We start from the raw sequence: 21,905 nt of genomic DNA, 5'->3' as shown, positions 1-21,905 counted from the left end.
CCTGATTCCCATGGATCTACAGTGTTCAGTTTCTATGGCACATCCCCCTTCCTGAGCTGGATATGTTCATTATATTTGCACAGGGTTTGTCCAGGGCTGTGAAAAGACTTGATAGCATTTAATAGTGGTGATTTCCTGGGATTCCTTGGCTCCAGGTGGAATTGCTTGTCTTGTGACTGATGCTGTGAACAATAAACTGCAGATTGCCATGCCAGACTCCCCTGGTAGTGCCAAAGCCAGCCTGCCACAAAGTCAGGAGGGTGTGAATGGCCCACGAGGATGGGGTTTGTGCTGGCAGTGCCCCCTCCCATGGATTGTATTCCTGCTCCCATTTACACTTGACAGCTCTCCAAAGCAGATCTAGAACACATTTCATGTTTGAAACATGCAACAATAATTGAGTAATTTTGGCAAATATTGTATTTCCATTCTAATAGGAAGAGTGATATCAAGATGGGTGTATCTTGTACTGGAGGGAGGCTGGAGATGTGGGAGGAATAACCTGACAGAGCATTAGCACCTGGGGGAGTTAACAAACCACACCTATCAGCACCAGAGTCATCCTCAAAACTGTACTCTCAGCCAGCCCACCAGATCACAGAACTGCTAAAAGATGGATGGCTCTGATTTGCATTTTCCATCTGAGTTTTGATCTTTGTGGTTTGCTTGGCTTCTGTTTTCAAGTGTTTCTCTGTAACCACTAGAGTGTAGAGAAATGTAAAGATTTTTGAAAATGGCATTTCTCCTAAGACAGGTGGAGCTGCAGCTCCATGAAAACCTTCCAGAACAATTCCAGCCCACCAGTGCCTCCCACATTACCCTTTTCCCCCACCATTGCCATAGCCTGTGTTTATGTGATGGTGTGTACCATGTATAGGCACAGAAAACATGTATAACCTTGAAACCCTGCAGAAGTGCTCCTCTGGCAGAGCTGCACAGGGGGCTTTGGGACTGTACATTCTGGGGGGTTCCATATTGAGATTCCCCAACCTTTGCTTTTCCTACAAGGCTCTGGGAGGTGTGGGGTAGGTTTCTCTTGGATTCTGGGGAAAGCAAAGATCGCTGTGTTCTTTGGCTGGATCTCAAATCCTGGGGTACTGAAGTGTGACCTAATAATTCAGGACTCAGAGAAGGATTGTATTTAAATAAACTATCATGATTTGACTATTCTACAACTATTAATTATTAAAACTTACACAAATCCGGGGAGGCTCGTAGCATGTTACACACTGTACCTAGAAACAGCTGAGCTGGGCTTACATGAGGTAGATTTTTTTCTGAAAAGCCATCATCTCCTGTGAGCACAATAGAGCTAGTACTTCTCTTATAAATAGTGAATGTTTTATAATTGCATGCAGTCCTAAAGCTGGTTCCTATTATGGAGAGTCGCAGAGGTTTTGGGGGGAGGGTTTGTGGGTTGTTGTTCTTTCCCAGAACGATGTCCAATCAGCTTCTTTGGCAGTATTAACCATGGCTGAAATATGTGCCCGTGTGAAAATGTTACGGTCTAATGAGCAACTTCACTCTGTGTCACTTTCTTGCTTTGAAATAAGAGGTTCTGGGTCAGGAACTGCCCATTTGATCCCTCATCTGTCTCCAAGTGGAGTTTATACGTCAGTGCTTTTTATACCAGCCTTTCAAATCCATGTGATAGAAACAGTGTGGTCACTGGAGGTCAGAGGAGCTGATTTAATGAAGTCTCATGTGCCCTCAACAAGCAATTTTGTCACTTCCTGCTGAACTACTGAGCTGTCTCCACTTAGGGAGATTGGCCATCCCTGGGCATCATGGGTGTTCAGGATTGTTCAAGCTGTGTTACAGCTTTCCTGCTTTTCCTTTGCCTCAGGTGAACTGTGTGATGAGGTGATTAACCACTGTGTTCCTGATCTAAATCCCTGCCAACATGAGTCCAAATGTGTTCCTCTGGACAAAGGAATCAGGTAAGTGTGTGTGTGTGTTGGGTCTCTACACAGAGGGCACATTCATCCATTGGCTTGACTGGAGTTGTACTGGCAATTAGTGTGGAGCACAAATCACCAAAATTAACACAAATAATGCAAGACTGTATGTGTTTCAGTCTGTGCCACATTTTAACTTTAATGCATCCATATATACTTTTCAAGCTTTCTGTGGTTTACTTCAAAATAATGGAGGTACCCTCAGAGCAGAAGAATTATTCTGGAAGAGAGCATGGCAATAGGAGAATTTATTTAACAGTCACTGCAAAGTACCTTATCCTACATCACAAACCAAGGAGAGTTTTCTGATGTGTTCCTTAGGGCACTTAAAAATTCGAGCAGTGTAGCAGGAGCTTTAACAGAGCCAGAGCTGGATGTCTGTAGCTCAGGAACCTCCTTTTCCACCAGCCTTGCTTGGCTCATCTGGGGTTTGGTGATGTCTGTGTTTATATTTTCCTATTGGGAGTGACATTGACTGTTTCACAGGGGCAAAAGCCTCGTGTTTGGGATGGCAGCAAAGCACCTGGAGGTTTGGGCTTGGGGAGTTGTGAGAGGTGCACAGTGGCAGCATTCACTGTGTGTCTGAAGAGGGACTTCCAAAGCAATTTAGCAGATAGAGACAGTCAATTGAAAAGTCGAGCTCTGTGAAAAGCTTGTCAGGAAAAGATCTTTGGAGACAAATCCAAGAGTTCAGTGCAGAGTGAGATGGTCTCTGCAGCTTCCCCTAAGGCTGTTTTCACAGCCCTGGGTGCTCACTGATTCCCTCCTAGGGTTCTGTCCAGCACACCCAGGAGAGGGAAGGTAGCAGGCTTTGTTCTTCCTGGTGACTTCCAGCTGGGGTCAGATTGTGTCCTGTGAAGCAGCCAGCATGTCAGAACAGTGTGAACTGACACACAGAACATTTCAGGAGAGTTAAAAGGAAATGAACCAAAATCTTAGAGAGGCTGGCTATCTCCAGGGCAGCTGACTCTCTGCTAGACAGTCAGGCAGTACAACACAAGCCTTTCTTTTGGGTGAAAAGCCTCCAGACAGAAATGTTTCCAAATCTTGAAGAAGATGAAGCTGTTAAGTGATTAGAATGGTTCCTGAACTGATGTGTAGGCACTGGACTGTGTGTCAGTGCATAAATAGTCCCTGATGTTCTTTCCAGGTTTCATTTCCAGGTAATCCATCATTTGGTTAATCCAGTACCTTTGGTTAATTCAGTAGTACATCATGTTATGAGGTAGAGGCTTGTAACTCAAATTGCCTTCTTTTAGAGCACAAAGGGATGGAGACAGCTGTGGCCCTGAATGGTTTTCCCCTTGCTGGAAGCATAACCATGACTGCCACCCAAACAATTTGAGTAAATAAATGCTTTTTCTCCCATGCTTGCTTGAAAAGTGTTCTTCACAGTAGGGCCACTAATCCTTGAGGGGAGCCTAAATAACTGCTTTTAAGTATTTTTCTGCTACTGTTTGTTGTGTTATTCTTCCCAGTATTCATAGAACACTACAGAAAAGTCCATTATTTCTTTTCTCCTTCTGTCCCCTTTTGCTTTCTAGCAGCCAAACTTGAGAGCTGAAGAAGCCTTGAATGTGAGGTGTCCAAGCATTGCTATTTCTTTCATACTTCAGTGGCACCAAACCACTCAGAAATGAGCCCTCAGCAGTTGTGCAGTGATGTGTGGATGCTGCTGGGGCTCACTGAAAACAGCAGCCTCTGCTCCTGTGCTGAGCTGATCCCCTGAGCAGCCTGAGCTCCTTTCTGATGGTGCAGGATAATGCTCCTGCAGGCTTCTGTCTGTCCTGTGTCTGCTTCCAGAGGCAGGGAGTGCTAATGACAGGAGTCAGGATTGTCCCTGAGCTGTTTGTGACATGGCCATGTGAGCAGGACACACCAGTCAGTCTGTCCTGCCCTCAGCCCCAGTCAAGCTGCAGCTCTGCAAATGGAAGAAAAGATGACAAAGACAGGAAAAAACAGGAAGCCAAGTTATTTATTGATGTGGGGAGGGAAATTCCACTCTGGCCCTGCAATAGAAGCCATGATTCACGGCTTTAATACAACAGACATTGAGTGCATGCAGATGCAAATCCCCTCAGATAGGCCAACAATTTAAATACCACTGGACATGTTTTTAGGCTCTCTGCGATACTGGGAATGTTGCCATTGCTACAAGGCTGTAACAGAAAACAAGATTTCAACTGTAGTGGTGTCAGATGGTCACTGGGAAATGAGATAACTATCTAATTGTGTAAATTACTCTCTTACTGGGATCTGAACATGGAGGTTTCTTTGCCACCTTCTTTACTGCATCAGTTTTACTGATAGGCACTCAGTCCCTTGCTGGCACTGCGTGGGACTGTGGGATAAGGATGGAGTTACCATTCCCTGATGGCACAGACCCTAAGTTCCTAGAAGTATGGATGAGGAACTCATGGGGCTGAATTTCTCACCTCCTAGACTTGAGGCAGGCATTTTCTGGTAGCTTCAGCCTAGATGTGACACTAGAGCTCAGAGAAGACTGACCCAGCGAAAGGAATTCCATGCTTCTAAAGCCAAGTTTGGAAGCAAACTGGACTATTTCAGTGGGTCTTTGGCTGCACAGAGCTCTTTGTTTTTGGAGTTAAATTTGCAGGTGGCTTTCCTCCATTCCAGCCTCCACATCTTTAGTATGCTGTTACTGTGTAGAAGAAGAGTAGCTTTCTGTATGCCAGAAAACAAGACAAAAAAACAGCCTTTAACACAATGAAATTACTTCCAAAAAATAACTTCAAGAAAGGAGCATGTTTTTCCATTCACTGTATTGATGTTGGAGCATGATATAAATATACTTTATTATTCTAAAGCTTGGAATTATTACCTGACAGCTTAAAATGCTGATTTAATGCAGCCCCGCAGAGAAAAGTGGTGGTTCTGTCATTACTGAGATAGCCAATACACATCATAAAATTGATGCATGGCAGCCCTAAATAAGGAACTGCACATTGTTCATTATTACATCACTTTATATTAGGACTGCAGGGATCAATAAAAAACAACAGGATTAAATGCTGCCAATTCCCCTCACAAAGTCTTTTGATTGACACTTTCCTCGCAGGTGTGTCTGCAATGCTGCCAGAAAACACTGCCCATTTCTTAGGGTTTGGGGCAGGAACATTTTTTGTTTCTTGCTCTTTACTCTGATTTGTTATCCCTATTATGTTAATCACAGTATTCCCTGAGCCACCGAGGTGTAAAACAGCAATTGACAGATGCAGAGCTGGGGCATGGACCCTCCTGTGGCTGCAGGGGCTGCTGATGGGGTCTCTGCTGCAGGGAGGGTGGAGTGTCTGCACACACCTAACCCTGCCCATGGACAGCCACAGGTGAACAGGCCCTGCCCCTTTTCCTCCAGGTTTATCCACCCAAACCACGCCCTGAAAGGGAGACTGGAGCTGACATTCTGTGTGCCTGAGCAGGGTGGCTGCTGGCACCCTGGCCTTGGCACTGACAGGACACTGCTGTGTCCTGCAGTGTCACCTGCTCACTGCCCTGCCCTGGGAGCAGCAGGAGGCACATGCTGTCACTCCTCAGCACAATGACTGCTGCCTAGCAAGTGGAAATGCTTTTTCCTCATCACTCCCCTGTGTCCAGTTCCTCTGAAGAGGTTTTCCACAAGGTGCTTCCTCCTGCATTTACCCCACCAGGCTGCTGGCAGGGAGGAGGAGGAGGAGTAGGCCAGCTCAATACATTGATGAAGCTGTAGTCTCTCTCCTGATGCCACATCTTCAGCTTCATGATGTCTCTCCTCTTCCAGCTCTTGGTGACGAGCGTGTTGGGTCCAACCACAGGCTCTAGCAAGAGCACAAACCTCTCTTTTATTGCTGAAATTATCTGTAGTTCTTCCCCTGATTTGGTTGAAGTGGTATGCCTTTTGTTTTCCAGATGTGCAACAACATCCAGCTGGGAGGAGTAAAATGTGTTTTATGGACTAGAGAGTGTTCATGACTAAACATTGTCTACAGCAGAGATTCAAAAAAGGCTGCTCAGCAATCCCAAAAGATCTGGTCCAAGTCAGAGACTTTGGGATGCATTTTCTATTGTCAGGTTATAAACTTCTGCAAGATTTATAAATAGAAATGCCGATGCAGCCTTTGTGCAGCAAACTTGAGAACTGTATAAAATAAAACCAAATAAATAATTATTGCCAAATAAAGGCAATGTCTGCAGGTTTGGGTATATCCCACTGTGCTCCAGCCCAAGGTGTGACCCCACAGCAAGTGTCACCATGGCAAAGGACATGCTGCAAAGACAACTTTCCATTGTTGCAGCAGCATTTTGCCTTGCAAATGAAGGGAAAGCAGGTGGTGGTCTCAAAACTTGGTCTTTCTCTTCAAATTGCTGAGGTTTATAGCTTGTTTACAGATTTCTTCCATTTGGAAGGTGGGCCCTTCCCGTGCTCCATGAAGCACAGGGCCAAGCTCAGATGTGCAGGCATTGGCAAAATCATACTCTGAGGCATCAGAGCCACTGCCCTTGCAGAATTTTGTCCCTTGAGTCTGTAAGGTTAGGGAGTCATCTTTAGCACCTGGGAGTCTGCCAGGTAAACCCTTCTCCACAGACTGGGCTGAGGAGAAGCTGTAGGATGGTGATGCTTTGCTTGACTTGAATTTCAGCAGATTGCAGAGCTTCAAGTGCAGCCAGCAAGGAGAGACCTGAGCCTTTCTGATGGCAGGAACTGTGCTTGATGCTGCCAGGAGTAATTGCAAACATCTCCCCATCCCAAATCCAACAGGTGCTGGGCTGCCTGCATGAACTGCTGGTGAGAGCACTGAAACCATTAACAGGGATGTTGGTGCCTTTCAGGTGTGAGTGCGTGCCGGGTTACAGCGGCAAACACTGTGAGGTGGATGATGATGACTGCGCGGGGCACAAGTGCCGGCACGGAGCCGCCTGCGTGGACGCGGTCAATGGCTACACCTGCGTGTGTCCGCAGGGCTTCAGGTACGGCAGAGCCGCGATCGCTCATCCTCACACAGCCCTCGGCTGCCATCCCCCTGGAAACCTCAAGTCCTGTCCCTGCAGGAGGCTTTAACAAACGGGGCTGGCGATTCCAGCTTGGAAAGCGGCGGTTTTGGGGCAGAGCTGGGGGAGTGTGCCTGCCCCAGCCATCCCTGCTAACACACTGAGCACACCACCCGATACACTCACATAAGTTGTATGGAGATAAACCCTGCACGTGCAGAGCGAGAAAAGGATAGTAAAATAGTGTTTATGAACCCTCACAAATGGCTGCAAGGAAAACATGAGTCTGAAGATTTTGTGGCAGTGTCTCTGTGCCTCTTGGACGAGCTCAGTATGATTCAGGCTGTAAATTTCCAGCCTCTCATTCTGACAGCTGCCAATATATCTGACTCCTGGAAATCTCTCTGTCTGTCAAAGATAAGTGTGCTCCTCCAAATGGATTCACTAATCATTGCCTGGGGCTGGATACTGGCTTCCTTCCAGCTAAACCTTTTCTGTGTTTGAAATACACACATGAGACAAAGAAGGAGTACCTGAAAAGATCAGTCTTGACAGAGCAGAAATTGCATGAACACGTATAAATCATCTTCTCTGCTTTGTATCTGCAACTGTTTTTATTCTTCTTGCTTTCATCCTTGCTGATTTGGGTTTTTTTTTCCTTCCCTCTCAACACACATTTCTGTTGCAAAGCAGACAGCCTTCCCTGAATAGGCATTGGTATATAACATGATGTCAGCCCATGGTTTCACAGAATCAGACTTGTTATTTACAAGCTATCAGATATCCTCTGAATTTCAAATTCATGCCCTTCTCTCCATGTTTCACTCTCTGCTTCAGCCCATTTGATGGCCTTAGGGATCTTGCACATTGGTGACTGGTAAGGCTGACGTGACTGTGGGATCTAAATCCTCAGTGTTATCTCATTGTTAGAGTTGAGAAATGGGATTGCAATGCCATGGCTGGAGTCAGGGCTAACTCGAGCCTGTCATCAGATGGGACTGGCTGGGAGACTTGTGCTGTAGGTCCCCTGATTTTTAAAGCCTGTAAGCAATAGGCAGTGATGAATGTGAAGGGTTTTTCTGGGAAGCAGTGTCACAGTGCTTGTCAGAGATGTTCTGAGTTGACACAGCTGGGTGGAGCAGCAGGGGTAGGTGGGAGACTGGTCTGGTCCCTTCCCAGGTACCAAAGATCTCTACTGGCAATTTAGGCAGTGCCCCAGGTCATCTGGTCTCACACCAGGGGCACCAAGAGCAGAACCTGGAACAGTCCAGTCTTCTCTCTTGATCAAATGAGGGGGTCTCATTCCACTAACAGTGCTCCAAGTAGAGGAGGCATCTTTCTACACTAAGTTCCAAAACTCAACTACCAGCTTAGACAGCACTTCACAGCCCAAGGCAGCCATGGGCAAACAAAGTAATCCCACTGCCTCTGCCTGTCAACAGCAGAATTGGGATTAACTTGAGTTCTCCTGTTTGCTTTCGATTTTTTCCACTAGTCCATGCCACTTCTCTAAATTTCCTGTGCAAGATGCAAGGAAGACAAGGGTCTTGGGGGAGAAAAACCTCACATGAAGCACTACCACACTCCCTCTGCCAAGACACACAGCAAGATGGAGCTCCATGTGTTCTCCATGCAGAATAGTCCCTGATCTTGTTTGAATTCAGGATTAAAATTCTGCTAACAAAATATGATCTCATTATTGTTCCCATGACTCAAACCTTTTGTAGTTTAAAGGCGCGCTGCTCTAAGGAGGTTCTGAGGTTTGGATTTTTTTCTCTTAAGATTACAAATGCAAATTTGGTGATTGACAGAGTTCAGCCTTGTGATGTTCAGGGTTACAGACTCCCCTGTCCTCGCAGCTGCCTTGGGCACGGTGACGTGTGGCAAGGAGATAACTCTGCAAGTGTTTGAAGGCTGCACGTGTTGATGAAAAGGAGAGAACACAAGGGGTGGTCTGACAAAGGTAACTAGGAGACCTAAGATGATGATTAATAAAGTTTTTTGGCTAAGTATCAGGAATAATTTCCCAGCAGTGAATTTGCAGAGCGCCCTCCCAATTATCCAGAGCTTCTACTGTTGTAATAAGCACACAGACCTGTAATGATTTTATGGTCATCACTACTCTGTGTGTCAAAGCCATTTGGAGCCACACATTAAAAGGATGTTAAAATTTACATCCTCATATGGCTGAACAAATGGCACTTGGGTAATTCTGAACAGTGTGGGTAGGGCCTCATGCCCAGTGAGGCTCTCATGACAGCCCCAAAAATCAGTAGTGCCACCATGCACACACTCACTCTCCCATTTCATCACTTCCCATTCACTGCTCAGGTGTACTTGTGCTCCTTGCAGCACCTTTCCTTAGCACTCACCAACTTTTCCCAGCTGCAGAATCTGCTTTCCTCATGAAAAGTTTTCAGTGTTTTCTTCCCAAAATAGCACTCATTTGCCCCCTGCAGATGAAAACATTTTAGAGAATTTGTGAGCCCCGCTGAATAAACCCCAAGTTCTCAAAGCTTCCCTCCAGCAATCAGCCTCACAGTGGTGTTGCCTGATAAACGCAGCTCTGGTGGGGAAGCACACATTAAGCTGCAGAGCCTGATGGAAGCACTGCTCCTCTGTGGTGCAGATGCTTCTGAGTTCTCCACTGGGACAGATTGCTGCAAGGAACTCGCAGTGATTATTTAAATAAATGAGATTGTACCAGGCAGAATGGACTTGGCCAAGCTATGGAAGTCAGGCTGTGTTCCACATTCCACTTCTGGGGAAATAAATCCTATTAATTATTTCTAAATACATACTTTTTAAAACTGTTTAAAATTAAAAAGGAAAGAGCCTTGACAGACACTGTTGCTAGTGTAATTTCTAGGTGCCAGTATCAGGAGTGGTGCCCTGGTAAAGCCACACACCAGAGGGGTTTCACAGCAAGCAAGGATGTGCAGAAGTCATACCAGGAGCTTGGGGAATCTTTCAGAGCAGCAGTAAGCACAGACACTCTGGCTTCTCCCAACATTTGCTTTCTGTTAGTGGAGGCTGTTGTGGGTCACATGGATTTTTTTATTATGATTATTTTTAACTTCCAAAAAATTAAAATTATATACGCTGACTTTTCCTTCTGTTTTCTACTTGATGCTGAAGACAAAACAAAACTATGGGCATTAGGTAGAACAAAGCTCACAGACTGGGTCAGCAGTTCTCTGTTCTTCTTGTTTGCCACTTACAAGAGCAGAGTAGACTCAAATCACAGCTCTAGGATGGGGAGGTCTCAGGTTTGGGCTTAAACAGCTCACAGATGTCACTGGGAACCTCTGCAGGGCACAGTATGGCTGGAAGTGTTTCAGCCAGGGTGCAGTGCCTTGCAGAGCTGAAGAACCAGTGCAAAGGCTGCTCTCAGTGGCTGCCCTGGCTTGTTCACATCCAGCACAGGATTCCTGCCAGCACTCAGCTGTGCTCCCTTCACATCAGGCAGCAGGCACATGGTGGCTGGGCCTCAGAGCCACTACTCCAAAGCAGAATGGCAGTGAGGCCCTAGGATTTTAGCTTTTATATTTCTTGGGTCCTGTCCTGCTTTAGTGTATAACTCTAAAACTATATATATACACATATATACATATATACATATATACGTATATACATATATATATCTATATATATATATCTATCACACACTAGTGTGTGTCAGCTGCTGTTCTCCCATTTTGGTCAGACAAAACAATTCCTCTCTAGGCCTGTAACTCAAGGAAACTTGACTGTCTCAGGCCCCAACAGATGTAAACAACAGTGGTTTGGGGAGGAAAGACTTGGAGTAAATTACTTCATTAGCTGAAGCTGTAATTGGAGGATTAACCCTTGATAGGTAAAGGGACCCAACTTATAACTATGAAAAACTCATGACTGTGGTCCCACCTGGGTCACCAGAAAGTGATGCCTGGGAGTGGCTGCCTGAAACAGAGGCTAGGCAAGATTAAGAGAATAAAAGCGGGTATTTATTGAAGGCCTTGCGCTTTTATTCCCTTAGCCTTGTCTAGCCTCTCTTTTAGGGAGCCACGCCAAGGCAGCAGCAGCACCTGAAATAAAGATGAGAAAGCAGTGGTGACTGAGGCTGTTTGCCTTCCCTTCTCAGTGGCCTGTTCTGTGAGACGCCACCACCCATGGTGCTGCTGCAGACGAGCCCCTGTGACAACTACGAGTGCCAGAACGGCGCGCAGTGCATCGTGGCGCAGCACGAGCCCGTGTGCCGCTGCCTCGCCGGCTTCGCGGGACAGCGCTGCGAGAAGCTCATCACCGTCAACTTCGTGGGCAAGGACTCCTACGTGGAGCTGCCCTCCGCCAAAATCCGCCCTCAGGCCAACATCTCCCTGCAGGTTTGTCAAGTGTTCCCCTAAGCAATGGTACCTGTGACGGGCACGTGCCTCATGCTCGCGGAACAGGGGCTGCCGGCCAAAATCCTGGAAAAATGAGTCAATGTGTGAGCCACTTGTCTGCTCTAAAATCACTGAAATGTGAGGGAGTGACTGAGGCTCTGGTGTACCTTTGTGGGCTCACATCCCATCCCAGAATCTCTCCATGCTCTGATTCCCAGAGTGGCAACACAACCAGGGATGATTCAGGAATGCTCCGTGTCTTCCTGCTGATTCACAGCATTGTGTTTCGTCCTGTACAACTTGGTGTTTAATGTCATGTTGCTTCTTAAAACAGGCTGCTCTGAATGGCCTCCCTGGACAGTATTTTGCTTTTTCAGCAGACTAAAGGCCTGGGATTTTGTTACTGGCCTGAGGTTCAGAAGACAACTGAAAACTGGTTCTCATGTGAAACGGGAAGTTGACCTTTGTGTCTGAGCCCACTCAAGGGCACCAAGACCTTTTTGTGCCCCCTGGCTCTTGCTCTCATTGCTGCTTATATATATTAAATATTAAAGTATATTTTAGTTGTATATATGATTTTGGTTTGATTTTAAATATAGGTTTATTTATTTTATTAATCATTCTCAAGCAACCTTACACCTGGTTATGAATGTTTCACAGGTAGCCACCGATAAGGACAATGGCATCTTGCTGTACAAAGGAGACAACGATCCTTTGGCTCTGGAGTTGTACCAAGGACACGTGAGGCTCATCTATGACACCCTGAACTCCCCACCCACCACAGTATACAGGTAAATGGCTAAGACAGTTGACTTCCAAAACTGGTGGAAGAGAGGTAGAATTTTTCTAAGCAGTGTGCATTGGAGAAAATCCTTTTATTTTACTTTGAGGATTTCTCTTTTGTGCATGCAATTAGATGAGAAAGTCAGAATAAAGACTTACCTAGAGGCTGCATGGGTAAAAATTAACATTTTATTGGCAATACCAGTGATGCTGTGTCCTCCTGCAATTGTAGAAAAATGCATTTTCTAATCTACTGTAAAATTTCAGTTTCTGGTGAATTTTGTCCTTGAAATAGTTCAAATTAATCTGTTTCTTTGTTGATATCTAGCATTAAGTGACTGTACCAAGACAGAACAGTGAATGTGTAACTGTAGGGTTAGACTGCCTCAAATAGAAGGAGAAGGGCTGAACTCTTCGATGGGGTGAATATTGTTAAGGAAATTCTTGCCTGTTTCAGTAGTAACTACACAACCACAAAAAGAGCACAAATGGCAAAGGTAAATTGTAGGGTAATTTGACCTTCAGACACTTGGCTTTCAAGGATATGAAATCCACAGGTTTTATTCACTAGTCACAAGAAGGAAAAGCAAATGTACAAGTGAAATCCATGCATGGAGACATTTCTGTAGGAAGGAAGGATGTGCTGCCCTTTTCATCCACGGTTCTTTCAGCATCCCTCTCCCCTGGTTGTTGTTTTCAAGCCCTGTTGCTCCAGTTTGCTCTGAGCACAGATGCAGTTGTGACCACACAGAGCATTTTGGGTTGAACAAAGCCTCCTGGCACTGTGTGTGCAGCAGAGCTGCAATTCCCAGCCCAGCCCAGGCTGTGGGGAGGAGATCCTGCTAGAGCAGGGGGCAGGATGGATGTCACCACGCATCACCCACCTCGTGCTTTTCTCAGAAAGTTTTCTCAGCACTTGCTAACACTTGAGCCTCCCAGGGAATTTTCTTTAGGGGAATGGTGACATTTTTAAGAAAATTAAAACTATCTTTCTGTATTAAAGCATACTGGATAATACCAATACAGACATGTTGCCAGGAAGAGCACTGGCTTATCCCCTGTAGGAATGAAGTTTGCCTATGGTTTTCACCAGCTGGATGGATAGGTGTGAAAAATATCTCTGTGTGTGGCAGCTGATCCTAATTGATCAGCTGTTAGAGCAAAGCTGAAGTTGATAAATTTATGCTGCTAATTAGAACAGAGGGAAAGCTCGTTCTGTGTGTGGGCAGCACAGGGGGTGACAGGTCCATGTGGATGTTTGCTGGCCATCAGGCTGCTGCCACCACCACAAAAACAACACTCCATGGATCTGCTGCCTTCTGGCAGAGCTGCCAGGGGTGCTGGGTGTGGTGTCCTCCTTCTCCCCGTTATCCCCATGCCCTTCACTTGGATCAAGGAGGAGGGCTCCATTCACACTGACACCTCATTACCATAAGATTAATGGCCCGTTCACTACATTTTGTGTGCCGTGGTCTGCTGAGATGGGAAAGAAGCTGCTTAATACGATGCCCTTTCTGAAATGTCACTCTAATCTTTTATTAGTTTAAGGAGTGGAGCAAAATGGGATTAGCATGGAGCTTGATGGGAAAAGATTAGCTTGATTGAGAAAAACTGCTGCTAAAGAATGTCAGAAAGGGCCTCTAAATAGATTAAAAGACTTGTTTTCCTTAAAGGCTGAAGAAGGAGCAGGAAAACCTGCTTGTCCCTTACAAACATAGGATTTAAGGGTAGAAGGCATAAGTGGATCAGGTTTGACCTCTCTGTTTGACTTATAGCCAAGGCATGAGCTCTGTTTGGCCTAAGACATGACTTCCAGCTTGGCACAGAGTTTTGACAGGAAAACACCAAATACTAGAAAATCCCCCATTTCCTTTAGTAGCTTGGACAATGGTCAATGATTTCCATTATTCAGGCATTGGCTATCATTTCTAAGTTGCATCAGTAATACCTTCTGGATTGTTTAGAGACTTTCTCAAGGGAAATTAAAATCTACTTATACCTGGACCTGGTTCCCATGAGTTTATCTGGACTTTTATTTGCATTTTCTCCTGATCTGCATTTTGATGAAATGAATGGCTGGTTCAGTGTGATGCATTTTATCTCAACCTGAAGAATTTGGGAAACTCTTCTTCAACTTCTACAGTTTTCATTTGTCATTAAAAACAAGGTTGCCAGGAGAACCTGTAACATCCTGTCCTCACCATTGGTAAAGCAGCTTGCATTCCCTTCTGCCTCCTCTCTGCTGTCTTATTTAGACACCTCAGTTCAGTTTCCATCTCAGCAAAAGTGGACTTTTTGCCTTTGCAAAGCTCTGTTGAAAGACTATTAGACTAATTTTCACAGTCAGTATCATGTTCTGCTCCCCTCCAGAGCAGTCCACTTTTTGGATTAGATGAGCAGGGCTTTGGCTCTTGGTTTTCCCCAGAAGAGTCTGCCAGAAGAGGAGGAGGCCTTAAAACACTGCCTGGTGGGAGCTGTGCCAGCTACAGCTGCAGGAAATCTGTCACTGACCTGGTCCTGGGTTGGAACTGAGATGTTTTCCTGGCTATTTCAGGTACTCCCAGGATGGGATGTGGGAAGTCATTGGCAAGCCACACAATCTGTAATTCCTCATCAGAGTCTCCACTATAAGATTTATTAATAGTACTTAGGAACAGTAAAATTAGCAAAGTACTTGGCTAATACAGGTAATATCCTGTAGGGATAAGATAAAAGCTGTTGTTTGGGAAGCCAGCATTCACACTTGGTGGTATTTTTCCAGAGTATTCCACAAGGATGAAGCACTCCACATGTTCCAGTGCCAGGCTGTGCCCCAGCCCCGTGGGACAAAGCTGGGGGAAGGTTTGCACCAGACACAAGAGACAAGAAAGAGATGTTCATTTTAACATCTCTGGCAAGGCAGGTTTCCCTGGCTACCAGAGGGAACCTGTTGCTGTATTTTAGTTGCTCCTCTGAGCATATTGAACCAGAACTGCATTCTAAAGTCAGAATGGAAAATCCCAAGATAACTAAATCTGTACATTCAGATTTGCTTAATGTTTGTCCCTGTGGTAGGTTTGGATAGAAAGGTTAAAGTTGACATTGGGCTTCTGTTTCATTCTAGTCAGGTAAAGGTCAGCACATGTCCAGTGGAACTAACTACCTAAAATTCACTGTCATTTATCATCAGTTTAGAGAGAAATACAAATTAATGCATTAATATAATATAATGCAATGACAGAACTCACCCTAAGAAAATCTGTCTGATCTTTTACTGGAACCTGTCACTTGTGAGCTGCAGAAAAATGGTTACTTGGATGTCAGAGTAAAGCTTTTAACAGAAATATCCATTTTTGAAGTAGGATTCCTAGTTCTTGTTTCTTTAATTCTATTTAATTATTCTATATGTGGACAAATGAGAACAGGAATCTTTTTTTGGGTGCTTTATTGCCCTCCTGGTTTCTGCACTGCTCAGAGTTACTCTTCCATGTCATGACAGTACTTGGTGCTGCTCCAACAGTGAGTTACTGAAATGAAGTAAACCTTTCACACAGATGCCGTACCTTAATTTAAATATAATACCTTAATATAAATATGTCAGGAACGTGCTGCTTTTATTTACTGCCACAATCCAACTGTTAAAAGTGTGAATTAACAAAGAGCAGTTAATTGCACAGTTCCAGCATTCAGCCATTGACACTGGTATCTATTTAACTGTATTCTATAGGGAGAACTCCCAATTTTCAGTCTTTTTTCCTGCATCTGTTCCTTGAGCCAGAGATAAGACCTTACTTGTAAACTTTTCTCTGATAGATTTTATGCTGCCATACAGTCACATTGATTTGGATGCTGAAATAATCCTTCCTAATAGAAATGGAAAACAGAACATTGACACAAACTGCTGATGTAATTCCCTCCAGAGTTCCCAGATTGCCATGTTGCACACAGACTGTCATATCTGGTAAAGAGCAAGATGCAGGCATCATTGGTGTAAAATCATATGTTTCCATGCAGGGTTCCTGACAGCAGTGAAAAAGGAGGCAGTTAGGAAAAGATAAGAATGAATTATATTTGTCTTTCTGTAGAGACTACACCCAAATTACATTATAATTCCTTTTAAAAGTATCCTTGCATAATCTGCTTTCAAAAATGCTACATCATTAAAAATATTCCTTGTAGATTGTATCATGCAGTTCTCATGGTCTGGCTGACTCTTACACAGCATAGATGGATGTTCTTGTGGTTAAAGCAAAAGCCTGAAATAAAGGAGCTTACATTCCTACTGTATCTGTTTCAGATGTGATGACTGCAAGACGACAAATTAAATCTGGTTCCCTATGCAAGCTAAAAAGTAGAGAAAGGCATAAAAATTAGAAAAGGTGTTTCAGAAATGTGCTACATGTCTCTGGAGGGTGAGGTTCCTGCTCCCCTGAACCTCCAAGCTGTGGAAGAGCACAAGGTTCTTAGGCTGGTGGCTTCTGCAAACTTCTGTGCCCTTCCACTCCCTCAGCTCTGCCCATGGCTCTGGCTGTCCAGCACTGGCCCTGGCCATGCCACTGCTGAATGCATGGGCCACTCCACAAGGAATTTGGTCCTCTACTCAAATTTCTGCTGGTGATGAGGTTGAACTTTTTGAGGATGAGTTGCTTTGGTGGTGGAAGAACATTCACAGCTTCCACAGAGAGAGATTTTGTGCCATTGCCTCTTTAGCTGAAATTGCTTATCTGCAGAAAAGCCTGGGAGGCTTCACCATTAATTCTCTGCCTTCTGGGGAGGAATGTGCTGCAGGAGTGAGAACATTAATTATTCTTAGGATCATTATTAGAGCTTGTAAAAGGCAGTTTTTGGCAATAGTGTCTTTGCAGAGTGCACTGCATGACTGGTCCTTTTCTTCCTAACACCTTCAGAGTCTGCAGCCTGTGCTGTGCCTGTCCCTGGTGGGATGCCTGTTTGATACTCTGGATGGACTCTAAATAGACTGTTTTTCAGACATTTCTGTGAGGCATCACTGACCTCTTTACAATTCTGTATATTTGCAATTCATTTTATTCTCTCTATCACGCACTCTCATTTTTTCAGGTACCCCTTAGGGATTCTGTATCAAATATAATGAAAGAAACTGGCATTAGTCTCTGACCTGCACAGGAAAAATTGTAAAATTTGAATGTATTTGTACATCTTGCATGGGCCAAGGCAAAGGACAGCAGAGTTGTTGCTGTTTTTTACCTTTATGTAGGGCTCTAGAGTACTTAAATGGGAGAAAAATGGCAAGTGTGAGTTCTTGTCAAGCTACAAACATTACATTTCCCTATTTTTTTCCTGGATTTATGTGCAGTAGGACAGTGAAATGTAAGGTCAAAACCTTAAAATATCATTTAACTTTTATCATTAGGTTCAGAATCAAATATTTGCTTTCATGAAATATGGAAACTTTTTCCTGCTGAGCTGAAGCTTAGGAAGGGTAAAGTTTTGTCCTTCAGGCTGCAAAAGGACTTAGCAGGCAAAATCTTGTTAAGCTGAATTAATTTTTTTCTTTGTAAATCTCTCCAGTATCTCTTGCATGAATGACAGTTTCTCACCTCCTCTCTCTCTGCCTCCACCCAGCTCATTCTCTTCTGTTTAATGTCCTGTACCCAGAAGCTGCAGATTCACACTTCATGTCTCACACATGTATAGGGTCTTTCAGAGTGAGCTTTTTACCAGAAGAAAACAAAACCTTTCACAAAGTGAGCCAGTGCTGGCCTGTGTGCAGTACCAGGTACAGCAAGTTAGGGATGGGTCATCTAAAGCCACTTTGTCCTGTGGTAATAATAATAATAAAAGTTCCATTCTCTGAGTCCCAGGTCACCTTACTCAGGGGCCAAAATCTGGAGCTGTGGGTCTAAGCTGCACTCAGGCATCCCCTGTCAGCAGAGGCCAGGCTGGAGAAAGGTTGCAAATATGTTTTAAAGGCATTTTCCTGCTATGCCATAGGTTGTTGGTCCAGTAATACATTGCCAAAGTTGGTTATTACTGATTGCATCAGAGGAAGGTTGAAGTGTTTTCATAATAGACAGTGATGGAATAAACCTAATCATAGTCAAAATGACTTTATAAACTTCCTGTGCACTAATGACTGGCTCATGTCTTGAATTGTGAGGTTTTTTTGCCTTACAACAACATGTAACAAGCTAATATGTTTATTTTTTCCTGCCTGTAAGTTTCTTGTGAACATGATGAGTAACACAAAGTTTAGATGTGTACCATGTGTGATAGATTCATATCCCGTCTGTCCCGAGTGCCGGGCTGGCTCTGGATCCAATCGAAGCCTCTGCTGGAAGCAGCACACGCAGACCTGGGGCTGGGGGAGATGCTGGAGGTGCAGGATGGGTCTGTGAGTGGTTATTTCAGTGATTCTTCACAGTATGGGAGCCACAGCTCAGCGTTTGCCAGCACACCTCAGTGCTGGGGAGCAAGGTGGGCATGGCAGCTGCTCTGGTGGCTGCCAAACATCCATGGCTTTGGTCATTCCTGTGGAAGGAGAGGATCCAGCTATAGGTAGGGTGCTATAGGTGAGGTGGGAACAATTTCTAAATAGACATGAGGTTTTTTTTTCCCTTGGGGCTTGGCCTCCAGTTTCAGGTAAAACTCATCATTCTCTGTCAATCTGACTGGATGCCCTGTTAATTGTATTCTGTAGTAGCCCTGCTCCCTGCTGTGAACAGGCAGATACCTGCACGTTTTCCAGAGCTGAAAAGGGCATAGATGTGTAAAGTATTGCCTAATAGAACAGCTCTGTGAAGGCACCTGGTGGATTTTCTCATCAGAACCTGCAATTTGATAACCAGCTGAATGGCAGAGCTGTTTTTCTAGAAGGTGACCCCACACACCCTGCTCTGCTCCAAGCCCTGGTGGGGCCAGGGGCTGTGTCACAGCCTGTCCTGGTGTGTGACACTCAGCTGTACCCATGATGTGGCACTCAGGCTGCCACTGCCCTGCTGCTCTGCCAGGGCCTGCCTTCCCCTCTGCTTTTTGCAGTGGCATTTTATAAAAGGATACCAGATTTCACACCAACCCAATAACTTGCAGAATCTCTGACTGATTTTTTTTTGCATCCTGTATTTTGTGGGTTTGTTACTCTGTCTGATGCATGTCACTGTGAGGACACCAGTGTGTGCAGTGAGGAGCAAATGTATCCTGGTGGAGATGCTGGGGAGGGAGCATCACTCAGGAGAGGCCTTGGACTTGAGGAGTTCATTCCAGCTGGTTTCACTGCCATTGCACTTGCTTTAACAGATTCTCAGCAGAATGAGGTACCCAGCTCTGCTGGTGAGAGTGCAGGGGACAGCAGCTCCTGCTCCCAGAACTGGAGCTGGAGGGAGCTGTGGGACCTCACCAGGGTCAGGGATACTGTGAGAATCCACTGCAAACAAGCAATGTTTGCCCTGGCCGGGTGTCACACCCTTTAATGAATCATCTAGGGAAAGGGGTCAGGATTGTGTTAATTGCATGTTGCAGGGGTGTAAAAAAGGTCCTTACTTTTCCCTTAGAAGGTGTGTAATACAATGACTTTCACTGCTGGCAGGGGTGCTGCAGGAATTGAATTATGGCTGGAAATTAGATATGCACAGCCTGGCCAAACGATCATTAAGGGAGATACCGTAATCAGCTGCCAGTGTTCGAGGGCTGTAAACACCACAAAGAGAAAGATGGTTTATTTGGGTGGTCTACAACGTTCTAAGTAAGAGAAAAGGTATAAAACCAAGCACATTAAAATGGAGGTATCAAGGAAAAAACTCTTAATGTTGAGTACTCTCAGCCTAAAAGACCTAACACTCAAGTCATGTAAAACAGGATTGAACATAACAAAAGAGTATATTTCAAGCTGAAAGTGAACTTGAGTACTTTAATATTCCTTTCACCTCTTATTTCCCTAGTCCTGTGTTTCATTAGCATTTTTCATACTTTCTTTCTCAACATGTGGTTTTTATTCAGCTCCTGAAGATGATAGTGCTTGAAGTGATGTGTTATTGTGGAGGTAGCACAAACACCACTCCAATTATGATTTTGCCTTTGTTGCCATGGAGAAGTTTAAATGTATTTTAGGCCAAGGACTGATTATAGCTGGAACTAAGGGTAGGAGGTAAGTGTAGCTTGGAAAGGTGAGAACCCATCACTGCTGATACCTGCAGTCAGCCTGGCACAGTGTGAGTTTCACAGTTCCCAAACTGCTGACAGCACAGTTCCCTGCAGCTCTCACCTTGAGTTTTTGATTTTGGTACCTGTTCTCTGGTGCTGTAAGCTCCTTAAGGTCTTTCAGACATGCATTTTTGTTTATTCCCTTCTACTTTAAATGTTCTCAAAGATTATCTAAGTTCAGTGTTCCCCATGGTCTTCAGTCTCTTACCATCCTTGTGTTTCCTTTGTTTTGTGTGTCAAATGAGGCGTGTCCCCATTAAGACAGAGGTCAGGAAAATCTGGAGACTGTAGCTAATGAATTAATGTTCTCATTTGCATAATTGATGGTTATATATCTCCTCAGTGACATGGTTTGCTGTGATACTTAAAGCTATTTTTGGTTTTGACTCTTCTGCCCTGCTGTTTTCTGCTGTCTACAATAAAGGTATATTACTAGACAGTGAAAAAAAACGGACCCCAAAGCCCAAATTTTACAAGTTCCAATTGAATGCTTTAATCCTTTAATGCATTTCTGTTCACTGGCATATTTATAGTGGCTCAGCTCTAAATCTCTCATGGGTGTTAGAGCAAGGGGAGTCAGTGTTTGAAACATCTGTGTGTGCTTGGGGCTGGAGTACAGGGGAAGGAAAATATATAGGAGGGAGAAGAGAAATATCTGAAAAATGAGAGTGGAAATCAGTTCTTTCCTGTATTCCCTGGGGTTTTATGTTTTAATACACATCTCTTTCCCTTCACTTCCTTGTGTTCTGGAGTCTGAGCTCCCAGCAGAGGCCATGTGCACTGTGTGCAGTGTCTGTGCAGTGGCTCCACTGGCTCATCTTTTGCTCTGGCAGAAGAGTCCAGCTCCCTCCCCCAGGAAATTTTAATGTCTCTTCCATAGAGCCCTTTCTAGTGAGGGCAGCCCCGAGGGAACAGAGGGTGCTGGACCCAGGGCTTTGGAGGCTGTGGTCTCCTCACATCCCAGCAGTTTCCATTTTTTTTTTGCCAAATTTGAGCAGATGCCATGGGCAGCTCTCCATGAGGGTAACTTCAGTGAGAGCAGTGCACCGGACTGGGCAGGGCATGCAGAGTGGGCTGTGAAAGGATGAGGGTGATGGAAGGAGGAGGGATGCTGCAGAGACTGAGCACAGTGGGGAAATGCCTGACCAGGTGGGTCCTCACCAGCTGCCGACCAGGACCCAGAGCAGCAGTGCCTGGCTCCTGGGGAACCATTCTGCATCATGGGAAACTATTGATTCCTTTTGCTGATTACTTTTCAGCAACTTTAATTATTAAATACCTAGAAATCTTTGCGTACACTTCAAGTGTTTATTCTTTAATTGGAATTCCTCCACTTTTTTCAACAAGGATATGTAGGAAACTATACAGTGTCCAACGGCGGTGGTACAAAATGCTGCGGTTGGAAGTCAGATAAAATTTCCTGATCTCAGGAGCGGCACATGGTTGGTTTGTTAGCGCCCCGGGAAAGGCAGCTGCTGCGGCCCCAGCGGCCCTTGGCTCTTCCTGCCGCAGCTTTCGGGTGTCCCTCGTGGTGCTCGCACGGGTTGATCCGGTTTCACCGTGACGCGGGGCAGCCCGGGCCGAGCGGGGCCGAGAGCGGGGCTGGGAGCGGGACCCGGAGCGGGACAGGGAGCGGAGCCGGGGCCCGGAGCGGGAC

General features: G+C 45.1%; 1 protein-coding gene across 3 annotated transcripts in view; it reads left to right on the top strand.

Moving 5' to 3' along the window:
- SLIT3 (slit guidance ligand 3) overlaps positions 1-21,905 on the top strand; it is a 465,259-nt gene that overhangs the window by 429,841 nt on the left and 13,513 nt on the right. For all 3 annotated transcript variants that reach the window (XM_019008182.2, XM_015642087.3, XM_015642086.3), the window contains 4 exons: positions 1,847-1,940; positions 6,786-6,923; positions 11,068-11,308; positions 11,969-12,099. In XM_019008182.2, coding sequence (XP_018863727.1) covers positions 1,847-1,940; positions 6,786-6,923; positions 11,068-11,308; positions 11,969-12,099 — 604 coding nt within the window. The remainder of the gene's footprint in view (positions 1-1,846; positions 1,941-6,785; positions 6,924-11,067; positions 11,309-11,968; positions 12,100-21,905) is intronic.

Source organism: Parus major, chromosome 13, assembly GCF_001522545.3.
Source record: "Parus major isolate Abel chromosome 13, Parus_major1.1, whole genome shotgun sequence".
Classification (NCBI taxonomy): domain Eukaryota; kingdom Metazoa; phylum Chordata; class Aves; order Passeriformes; family Paridae; genus Parus; species Parus major.
This window is presented reverse-complemented; position numbering and strand designations above follow the sequence as displayed.